Source organism: Triticum dicoccoides, chromosome 2A (assembly GCF_002162155.2).
Source record: "Triticum dicoccoides isolate Atlit2015 ecotype Zavitan chromosome 2A, WEW_v2.0, whole genome shotgun sequence".
Lineage (NCBI taxonomy): Eukaryota > Viridiplantae > Streptophyta > Magnoliopsida > Poales > Poaceae > Triticum > Triticum dicoccoides.
In genome coordinates, this window is record NC_041382.1 from 590373232 (window position 1) to 590384274 (window position 11043).

At 49.0% G+C, this 11043-nt stretch overlaps 2 protein-coding genes across 2 annotated transcripts; one reads left to right on the top strand and one right to left on the bottom strand.

The window, feature by feature from the left end:
* The first annotated feature begins 825 nt into the window (after positions 1 to 825).
* Positions 826 to 3302, top strand: LOC119355564. Its single transcript, XM_037622382.1, has one exon. It carries the CDS (start codon positions 1176 to 1178, stop codon positions 3153 to 3155), a length of 1980 nt encoding a protein of 659 aa, XP_037478279.1. The 5' UTR covers positions 826 to 1175; the 3' UTR covers positions 3156 to 3302.
* Positions 3303 to 3675: 373 nt separating this feature from the next.
* Positions 3676 to 6297, bottom strand: LOC119355565 (phosphoglycolate phosphatase 1A, chloroplastic-like). Its single transcript, XM_037622383.1, has 11 exons — positions 5926 to 6297; positions 5749 to 5816; positions 5550 to 5642; positions 5380 to 5451; positions 5219 to 5290; positions 4979 to 5038; positions 4846 to 4898; positions 4506 to 4603; positions 4285 to 4384; positions 4042 to 4145; positions 3676 to 3952 (listed from the first exon to the last, which is right to left on the bottom strand). Exons 1-11 carry the CDS (start codon positions 6179 to 6181, stop codon positions 3846 to 3848), a joined length of 1083 nt encoding a protein of 360 aa, XP_037478280.1. The 5' UTR covers positions 6182 to 6297; the 3' UTR covers positions 3676 to 3845.
* Between the last annotated feature and the right edge of the window lie 4746 nt (positions 6298 to 11043).

The window sequence follows — 11043 nt, forward strand, 5'->3', positions numbered from 1 at the left end:
GCCTTTGGCGAGCCACCTTGAAGGTCCGCAAACCTGCATATCAGTGATGGAGCCACGTCAAACTCGGGTGTGAAGGTGATCCGACATTTTTTTCCTATGGTGATTGTTGTGGTGGCGCCAGAGGAAAGTGACAGACGATGGTGTCAAGCTTAGAGGTTTTTCAGTCTTGTTTGTAATTTTACTTTTTGGATGATGTTTCTTTGTGCAAAGACTAGTGTTCTACTATTTGTTCAGTTTTATTAGGTTGGTGTGTATGTTTTCTTTAGGGAAAATTTTGTTTTTGCCACTTTAATTTTTGCCCACTTTACTTATGCCACTCTAGAATTTGATATCTCACCTTTGCCACTCTTAGCTTTTGACAATACATCACAAATGCCATTCAGTGGCAAAAACCATAATTTTTCATTTCACTTTTGCCACTCTTAAGTTTTGCAATGTATCACAATTGCCACTCTGAATTTTTTTTTGCCACTGAATGGCAAAATTGATATATTGTCAAAAGCTAAGAATGGCAAAAGTGAAATGTTAAATTCTAGAGTGGTATAAGCAAAGTGGGCAAAAACTAGAGTGACAAAAACATTTTTTCTCTTTTCTTTATGATGGCCGGTGTGTACGTGATTTGTACTATAAAAATTGATATACTCCAGTAAATAAGACATCGTATTACGATGAAATATTGTTGTACGAATTTCTGTTTCTGTTAATCTTCCCCCGTTAAAAAAAATGAATGTCTGCTCGGCCTGCCTGGTATTCACAGTGGGGGAAGATGCGACGCTAGTCCTACCCTCAACCCATGTCGACCGACCGATAACGACCGAGGCAGAAGCGCGTCTGGAAAGGACCCGGCGCGCCCAGAGCAAAGATGGACAACTAGTAGCAGAAAACGGAAGAAAAAGAAAAGCAAAAGGAGTTCCAGAAAGAAATCTAGGGCAAGCCGCACGCACGCCACCCAAATTCCCGTAGCCCTACGCCACCATCCGCCGCCACCGCCACCGCCGGCGGCGAGTCTCGGCGGCGGCAGAAGCGGCCGAGGAGCACCCCTTCGCCCCCCGAATCAGGCCCCGAGGGGAAGAATAAGAGGGGGAGAAGGGGGCAAGTCAGCCCTCCCCGTTCGATCGGAGGCAGCATCTCTCCCCCGGAAGGTCGCCGGTGGAGCAACCGCTGATGCGGCGGCCATGGCGTCGGCGGTGCTCTCGTACATTCAAAGCCTGTGGCCGCTCTCGGCTCTCCTGAAGGAGGACGACCTGGGCGCCTCCGCGCGGCTGGTGCGGACCCTCTCCGTGCCCGAGGAGACGAAGCAGTTCGTGTTCGCGATCCGGGAGCCCGAGACGCAGGGCTTGCTCTACATCCTCGCGGCGCAGAACCTCTCCGAGCAGTCCGCTTTGGACGCCGGACATCTGATCAGGGCGGTGCGGCCCCGGGCCGTGATCACCCAGGTCGCGCACACAGAGGTCGAGGACGTTTTGATCGAGGAGCAGTGCCTGGCTGAAGGCGGAGCGGGCGGCGTGCCGGCGTCGCCACTACAGGTGATTAAGCGTTGCATCACCGAGAAGAAGAGCAAAGATCACTATGTGAAATCCGCCGCTTGCCAGGTCCTCCGGGAGATTTTTGGGGTTGGATTCTATGGCCACCTATTGGCTGCCAAGAGAGCTGCGGAGGAGACAGAGTCGCATTTTCTCTTGCTCGGCTCTCCGTATGAGAAGAATTGCAATGCGGGTGGATCGAGCAACGGAAATAGTACGGACGATAATCCGGCTCCGCAATTGCAGACTAGCTGCACTCTTCCTCAGAGTGCCATGGATGATAAATCTGGTCTCCAGTTACAGAGTAACTGCTTGCTCCCTAAGAGTGCCACTTCTGCAGTAAGCTCCCATGTCAGGAAGATATGCCTTGTGGATGATTATGGAGGGCAGCTCATGAAGTCGCTAGCTCCAACTGCTAACTTGTTGTTGTCCCAAGCTATCTCTTCCTATGCTGTTGCGGAGTGCAGACTGTCAGAATGTAAGCCGGCCGACAGATACGAGCCTCCACTTTTTGCGCAGACCGTCTACCCTCTGCTCTCTGACCTTTATGAGATATTTGTTCAAATTCCGTCAATTGGGAAGGCTATGGCTTCTGCACAGATGTTGCTCACTCAAGTTCACAAGGGGAAGCCAGTTTGCAGTGAAATGTTATCTGATGTCTATGTATTTGGAATTGCAATAGAGGCTCTCAGAATATGTTTAAACAATGCAGGAAGACGCCGCATTAATACTAGGGATAATCATAGTTTGGAGAAATTGGATTTTGCAGAGCTCCCTTCTGAGGAGAAGTGCCACATTCTTCTTGTTCAAGCTCTCAGAAGTCAACTAAGGGAGTTCGGTTCTGTGGTGGCTGTAGTTGATGCCAGCTGCTTAGCTGGAATAAGGAGACACTGGAACACTCCTGTTCCTTCGGAGATCACACAATTAGCTGGCAGTTGCTTCAATCATTATGGCAACAAAAATGAGAGCGAAAATGAGAGTGATAACAATGAGGTGCCATCGGACAGCACTGATAAAAAGAGCTGGATAGCTGAGAAACCTGTGGTCGCAGTTGGTGCGGGAGGAACAGCAATTCTTGGTTTTTCATCTTTGTCGAAAACCATCCAGGCATCTGCCATTCTTAAGTTGGCTCCTTATAAAACTCCAGTGATCTTAAAGTATGGCTTAATGCAGCTGCAAAGGCATGCCGGCGTTGTATTAAGCAAGCTCCTCTCTCATGGGGTTGTTAGTGCTGGTTCGAAGTCATCTGTTTTACAGTTCACAGCTTCAGCAGAGAAGATTCGGGCGGTGACACACACCGTAATATCATCTGTAGAGAGAACTAGCTTGTTGGCGATGCGGACATCGTTCTACGAAATAATGCAAAAGAGGCAGAAGCACAACCGACCTTTCCGGATAGCTCCTTGGGCAACATTTAGTTTTAGCTTGGTTGCATGTGCTGGCCTCCTGAAGCATGGAGATGGGATTGAGTGTGCTGCTGAGGCCGCACCTTCTGTTCCCATGATTGCCTCCCTGGGCCGTGGTCTTGAGAGCTTGCGTGTCACTTCAGAGGAAACGAGGCAAACAAGGAGCCAAAATGTGAAGGAAGCTTTGCTAACATTGTTGCGCAGCTTAAAGAAATCAGAAAAGTAAAGCCACAATAATGTACAACTGAAACTGTATAGATTTCATCATGCAATTTTGTCATTAGAGCGAAGCTTTCATACCATCTGTACAGTACATTCTTGTTCTTACTTCTTACTGATATAATGAAATTCTCATGGTATGCTATTGTGTGCACTTCTTGCTTGAGCTTAGAGAGCATGGGAACCAGATCGGATCATTTGTGTTTGATCTTCTGCACATAAAAATACAGAGCATACACATAATTCGATGTTCATGCTTTAGTAATTTATTGATTCCCAGTAAGATAGCTTGGACAGCTTGGTACAAGATCTGAGTGAAACACTTTGTTGCTAGTATTGTTAGAGGTAATATACAAACAGTAATGCTTCTCTTTTGGAATATTTTCTCATAAGCAACATAAGAGTTGGTGATGCAACTTATTTTTCCTTCTGGGATCATATTTGCCTTCTATAGGCTCACATTTCGAGATTAACCAGGCATATTTTGGCATAGATCTTCTGTGTGTTAATCTTGAGCCAAGGAAAAGTAGGCAGCAGCATCAAATTGATATGCATTTAATGATATACATACTTGCATTTAAACATCTGTCTCACGATTACAAATCGATGTGAAAAAGAAAACCATCCCTGTGATCTCTTCGTTGCTATACAAAAGTGATGGGCCTCCCCAGGTAAAACAGTCCGTTCACATTTCTGTTCATACTGCTGCTGTTTTAAGGGTGAGAAAATCAGAAATTTGGTTTGTGTAGAAATCTGGCTGGATTTTGTTGTCGGGGCTTTGAAGCATCTGCTCAGAAGTCACACCTGCAGAAGGCAGCCGACCAAGGTTAGTGCCGATGCAAATTCAGCAGAGCATGCACTAGAGTTCAGGGTGAATGGTATGATCAAGATACCTGAAAGAACCAGAAGAGTTTTGCAGCCTCCATTTTGCCCAAATAGAACGTCAGTATCCAAACGGTCACCTACCATGCATATCTGAGATGTTGTGATTCCAAACCTGCCACCAAAGAAGAACAAAGGTAAAACATCTCAAAACTATTCTTAGACATCAGCTTTTGCTTCACACATTCTTCCTTGCAGAGTTCTGGAAATGGATTCATGGAGCTGGACCACTGGTGGGACAGTTAGCCTCTTACTTCTTTGCCAGGTAGTCCATCATGAATGTTGACGGCTTCCCGACGACAAGCGGTTCTTGTTTGGTTGAACCAAGAACAGCGCCGACCATTGACCCGCCACCTGGGCCAAGGCAAATGTTCATGATTTCAGTAAGGGACTGTGGTATGTATCCTTCCGCAGTATCCATAAAGAGTTCTTTTTAGCTGGTAGTATATATAAAGTGTTGGAATGCCTGACTAACCTGCCCACTCCTGGGCATCAGTGAGATGGGTGACAGCGTCCCTGTTTGTTGCAATGAAAAGGCACCCAGGATTCTCACGTATGCAGAGTGTCCCGTACCTTAGAAGTAAATTAGTGATAAGTTTACATTGTGGAATTGGCAATACCAAATTTTGTAGATTATAAAGAGCTAGCATGTGGTCTTGCTTCTGCACGTGTTTAATCAAATGAGTGTATTTTCAGTGTGAAATCAAATGCACATCTGAATTTCTACAATCCTAGCAGTCTTAATTGAATCATTTATATCCATCCTTATTTTCATCGTCTAAGTTCATTACTTTGAAGGCGAGAGGAGTACTTACTGAACTTTGTAGTAGTTAAAATAGCGATCAAATCCCACTACCACTGCTCCAACCTGTGAAAATCCAAATTTTATTACTGCAGTGGTGGCACTTCTTAACTCAAGATCAGAACATGAACAATGATCATACTGACATCTTTGTCATGCTCCATGTAGAAGCCAGGCTTCAGCTCAATCTTCTTGTCACCGTCTGTCTGCACGAGCACGGCAATATAATGTAAGTCGGGTAAACTTTTCGGAAGTCTCATCCACTCAAATCAGTTGATGCTGATTAGCATGCAACATTGGCTAAACCACAAGCTAACATGCTAAAATGCAGTTATGTTAACTAATCATGAATATCACAGAGAAAGGAGTCACTCTTTGTTACATACAGGTCCACCGAGGTACTGAAAGCCAGCCAGCTCCAGCTCCTTGAGAATCCCTTCCTCTCCAATCACGTAAACCTGGACCGTAGAAATACTTAACTCTGTGCTTGATTTTTTTGTGCTAAATCATGTGTACAAATGCAATGCAGTCACATTTTCATGTGTACCTTCTTGTCTTTAGGGAAATCGATGGACTGCAGGTACGCAGCAGCTGCGAAGGACGAAGCAAATATCTCTTCCTGCGCATCGACCATCCATGCTTCGTCAAGTTGATTTTGCACTAGAGGAAATTGATCGACGGACAGACACAGCAGTTCATGGCAGGAATAGATACTACCTCGTTGACACTGAGCCCGAGCGTCTCAAACTTCTTCCCGTATTGCTTCCTCGACTTCGTCGAATTGTTGGTCACGAAGACCAGCCTCTTGCCCTGCAGCACAGCAACAGCTTGATGAAATCAGCAAGAAGCCATAGGAAGTTTGAGAAGATGATCCATCTGCGAATCTACCAGAGCCATTACAGTTCACACAGCAGACCTTTGATCTGAGCAGGTCGAGTGTCTCCGGCACGCCGTCGATCAGCTTGTCGCCCTTCCAGATCACCCCTACGCGCCGCCACCACCACAACAACAAGAAGAAGAGAGCAGCCAATTCATTCAGGAAAAGCTGCAGCAAACTGGTAACTAGACCTTGATCGATGGATCAATCTCTCACCATCGCAGTCGAATATGAACGTCTCGACAGAGTCGATAAGCGCCTCTGCGTCCTCCAGCTTTGCCGCCGGGACTGCCGCTGCCGCACCCGCCATCACGGGCCGTCTAACGGTGCAGTTCGGCGATGCCACGGTTAGGCTGCCACCGGTGCGCTGGCTCCTCCCGAAGGACGCAGACGGCGGTAGCGTCTGCGACGATGGGGTAGGGGAGGAGGAGGTGGAGGGCAGGAAGGCCGGGGAGGCGCGAGCCAGGAGCATCTCTGCTTCGATGCTAGTACGTTTTTCTTTGAAGATCGGGTGGCGTTTGGTTGGTGTGGTCTCCGTCTGGGCGATTTAACGGTATATGCCTATGTGGCTGTGCCATGGATGAACATTTCTCGTGTTCCGTCTGGTTGGTGTGGCGCGCCCATGGCTTGTGGATTTGTGGCTGGCAAGGCAAAGGGGAGGGATTGGGGTGTGGTGTTGCTGTGGTTGTGGTTCGAGATAGTATTTGCACTAGTACGAAGGTCGGGAGGATGACCCGTTCATTATAGAGCAAAGCGAAACCGCCGAATTAATAACTACTAGAAAAATCGAATGAAATTAGATTACAATATGCCATTTGGACCGAGTGTCCATATTTGCCATCTATCCATCATAGCAGATAGTTGTAGAACACTCCCTCCGCCGGGGTTTATTAGTCTCGTTCGTATTTAGGTCAAAATTTAAACATAAATTTACTTATGAAATGTAAGTTATATTTAAGCATAATAGTATAAGTGGAAAGTACTTTCATATATGAATCTAACAATATAATTTTGGTGACATATCACTTATATTTTACTAGTCAAATATATGGTCAATGTATAACTCAAAATATGGGGTCAAAGTATGAGATGTTCTAACTTTGTTTTTTCTAAATCGGATGTATAATAGACATGTTTTAATTGAAATATTCAAAACATTTTATATTTGTGAAAGGAGAGTATAATATACTAGCAAATGTTGTGATTGATGTTTTCTGGACGTGTGAGCTTCTCTGAGCATAAGATTTGCTTTGAGAGGTACAGAGTTGCCAGCAAGCGGCCACAGGAACACTTTAATTTTGTAATCTTCCATATGTTAAGCCAAACTTGCTCTCCAACTCCAATAACCGAGCTAGTAGGGTATGCACTACACACCACCTTAAGGAAAGGATACAAATCCACAAAGAAGAAAAGGGAAAGGAAAGAATACAAATTCGTATGAAATGAAGGTCTGCTAATTAGAAATTGTTCCTCAAGTCATAGTGAGTCATCACCCCATCTCTTTGCTTGCACCTTAACAAAGATCAAATCGCAGAAAATATGAGGATATATCTTGAGCGGGTACCAGATCGATGATCCGAAATGTTTTTCTGTCACAGGAAATTGAGGATAGCAAACATTTGTTACTGTCTCCGTTCCTTATTATAAGATGTTTTAACTTTTTTCTGAATCGAATGTATATATACACATTTTAATGTGTTTGTTCACTTATTTTAATCCGTATGTAGAATTGAACTATCCAAAATATTTTATAATAGTGAAACGGAAGGAGTAATTACGTGTGTCAATATCGAACAATGACCCTATGGGCTCAGTATTCAGATCATCCAGACGATTCTCCAAGGTTCTGCCTCTGCAATTGATGTGCTACAGCCTATAGGCAATATGTAATCTGGAAGAGAGTAGGACGGTCTCTTGGCTCTTGAGTATGTCTGCAATCAAAGACTGTCCTACTTTTTTTTGAGCTTCAATGCATTGCATTAAACAGTATGCGAAGCCAAATCGCTCGCCACAAAGGCCCTGTTTGGTTCAGATTTTATCGACGGATTCCGCTGCCGCGCAGCAGAATCTAAACCAAAAGGCAAACCCAGCAGAATCTGATTCCAGAAATCTGTTGCCAAAATCTGAACCAAAAGCGAAAGCAGCCCAGGACGTGCTTTCCAAAATCTGATTCCACTGCGGGCCAAAATCTGAAAAAGCTGTATCAGCTGGTTTGCCAAATGATCTACATCTTTTTCACATCAGATTTTCCACAGCTGTTTTTTCACAGCAGATTTTTCGCAGCTGCTTTTAAAAATCCACACCCGAACCAAACAGGGCTAAAGAGAGATACACACGGATCAGGTCCGTCCGTTACACAGGGAGCCATACCAGCCATCAGCGATCCCTTGGTCGCCAGGGTGTGAGCAACCTGATTACAAACTCTAGGGCAGTACACAGTTTTACACTCAATAAAATTACACCTAATGAAGTCTTTCAAACGATCGGCCACAACGCCCAGATCAGAGAAATCAACGCCCTTGTCATCAATAGCATCTTTCAGTAGGAGTGCATCCGTTTCCAAATACACCCTGCCCATTCCCAGGTCTGAAGCCAAGTGAAGTGCAGATTCAGCAGCAAGCATCTCTGAATGTAGATGGTAGGAGCTAGGATCCTACCTGGTCTAGGGCGTAGGTTGTACGGGAAGGGAGAGGGTTGACGGAGATGCGATCGCGGCTGCCGGTGGCGGGGCACCGTGGCGCGATGAAGAAGAGACGACGGCGGCGCAAGAGGCGGCTAGGGTTAGGTCTCCCAGCTGCCTTTGGGAAGCCGAGCAAATAATGATTGCTTCTTACTTGATTAGATTGATACATCTCCTCTACTTATATAGAGAGGTTTACTTGACTCGTAAGCAAACGATCCTAATAACGATAAGATAATTGGGCTAAGCCCCTAATAACGATAAGATAACTTGGGCCACAACCCAATAGGCTAAGCCCCTAATATGTCGGTCATAACACTTCTCCCCGCCTGCACAAACAACTTGTCCTCGGGCTGTAAGGTGGGGAAGTGCTTGCTGGACTCCTCAAGGTGATCAACCAGCGTCAAACACCTTCGCGACAGCTGGGGCGGCTAGGTTGGCGGCGACGGCATCCTCCTCAATGTAGTCTGCAGCCTCTAGGTAGAAGAGTCGTGGGCAGACGTGGCCGGGCATGTAGGGATCATCGCAGTTGAAGCACAACCCTTGGCGGCGACGCTCAAGTAGCTCGGTCGAGGTGAGCCGGCGGAACGGGTGCAGCTCGATCGCGGCGAGGGGTGATGCGGAAGCCTGAGCAGGCCGACCCTGTGCGGGAACATCCAGCTAGGGTAGCGGCCCAGCGGCCCGGGACGGTGATGCCTGCTGGATGGCCACCGTGCGGCGCTCGAACGCGCGGCCGTAGTACATGACCGTCTGGAGATCCTGGGGTCCCCGAAGCTCCACGTCCACGTGAATGTGATCAGGAAGTCCACCGATGAAGAGTTCGACCAACTGCTGCACCGTCACTCCCGACGCATGGCATGCCAGGGCCTGGAAACGGTCGGTGAAGTCCTGAATGGTGGAGGTGAAGGGAAGGCGGATTAGCTCTGCCAAGCGGCTCCCGCGGATCGGTGGCCCAAAATGAAGGAGGCAGAGCTCGCGGAAGCGCTCCCAAGGGGGCATGCCGCCCTCGTCCTGCTCGAGGGCGTAGTACCAGGTCTGTGCCACGCCAGGGAGGTGGTAGGAGGCGAGCTAGGTACGCTCCGAGGTGAGGGTGCGCTACCCGCAAAAGAACTGCTCACACTAGTTGAGCCAGTTGAGGGGGTCCTTCGTGCCGTCATAGGTGGCGAAGTCCAGCTTGGCAAACCGCGGCGTTGTCTAAGTCGGAGCGCCGTGGCTGACTGGCTCGGAGGTGCGAAGCAGCGAGGTTTGGGGCGCCCGGTCAGCATGGCCACGACCCATGGAGTGCCCCGCCGAGCCGGAGGGATCGCCGAACTGCAGAGTGGGCGCCGGCGGGTCTCTCGCCGACATGTAGATGAGTGGTGGCGATGATCCGATCAGCCAGGCCAGTATTGGGGATGGCGACGACGGGAAGCGCACTTGCTGGGTCGGTACGCCTCCCTGCGTGGGTGACCCAGGCCCCGTATTGGGCGGTGGCAGGGCCGGCAGCTGCGACTGCAGCGGCACGGACCCGGGTGGCGTGGGGGTGCAGCGAGGGCCGGGGCCGGCCACTTGGGCCATGGAGGCGTGGCAGCGGGCGCCTGTGGGGCCGGCAACTGGGACGACGGCTGCCCGGACCCGGGAGTCGTCAGAGGCGCGGCGATCGCCGGGGCCGGCCATGACGGCTAGTAGGGGGTGACGGCGGCGGCGGCTGACCGGGCCAGTGGTGGTGTAGAGGCCCGATCGGCGCCGTGGTGGCTGGCCCGGTCGCGACGGCCGGCGGCTGTGCGTAAGGCCCGGCCAAGTAGAGGCGGATGCCCTGGACGGCGGTGACGAGGTCATTAAGGACCCCGGTGATCTCCGTCGGGGAGTAGACGGCGGCAGGTGGCGTGGTGACGGGCAGCGACTGGCCGGCGGAGGCCCCCGCAGAGGAGCCGAGTGGCGCGGTGGAGTTGTCGACCGCGGCGGCGGGCAGCGCCAGCGGCGCGGTGGAGAGGGCGGCGGTGGTGGACAGCGGCGCGGTGGGCAGCGGCGGGATGGGTGGTGGAGCAGACATGATCGGACCCAAACTAGCTGATACCAAATTGATAGGAGCTAGGATCCTATCTGGTCTAGGGTGTAGGTTGTATGGGAAGGGAGAGGGTTGACGGAGATGCGATCGCAACTGTCGGCGATGGGGCGCGTGACGCGATGAAGAATATACGGCGGCGGCGCAAGAGGCGGCTAGGGTTAGGTCTCCCGGCTCCCTTTGGGAAGCCGCGCAAATAATGATTGCTTCTTACTTGATTAGATTGATACATCTCCTCTCCTTATATAGAGAGGTTTACTTGACTCCTAAGCAAATGATCCTAATAACGATAAGATAATTGAGCTAAGCCCCTAATAACAATAAGATAACTTGGGCCACAACTCACTGGGCTAAGCCTCTAATTTGCCGGTCATAACAGTAAAGCATTCAAAATATTAGGGAGAAAACCTGACGCACAAACCAGCACATCGCCCACATGGTCCCTGAACACTGCACCATAGCCCCCATTTCTTTCATCTGACCTGAATGAACCATCAATATTAATCTTAATCCACCTTATTACAACAAAGACTGTGTAAAGATTGGAGAAGCGTTGAACCCTTTGGTCTCGGGCAGCTGTATATATTGAGTAGTTGCTGTGGCTTACAAG

What these genes read in the sequence shown, in the direction of transcription:
- LOC119355565 (XM_037622383.1), bottom strand. Translation starts at nt 6,181, where the DNA reads ATGCTCCTGGCTCGCGCCTCCCCGGCCTTCCTGCCCTCCACCTCCTCC. An exon ending in TCGACCTGCTCAGATCAAAG is followed by an intron (nt 5,643 to 5,748) that starts GTCTGCTGTGTG and finishes GCTGTGCTGCAG; the next exon opens with GGCAAGAGGCTGGTCTTCGT. An exon ending in ACATGGAGCATGACAAAGAT is followed by an intron (nt 4,899 to 4,978) that starts GTCAGTATGATC and finishes GGATTTTCACAG; the next exon opens with GTTGGAGCAGTGGTAGTGGG.
- LOC119355564 (XM_037622382.1), top strand. Translation starts at nt 1,176, where the DNA reads ATGGCGTCGGCGGTGCTCTCGTACATTCAAAGCCTGTGGCCGCTCTCG.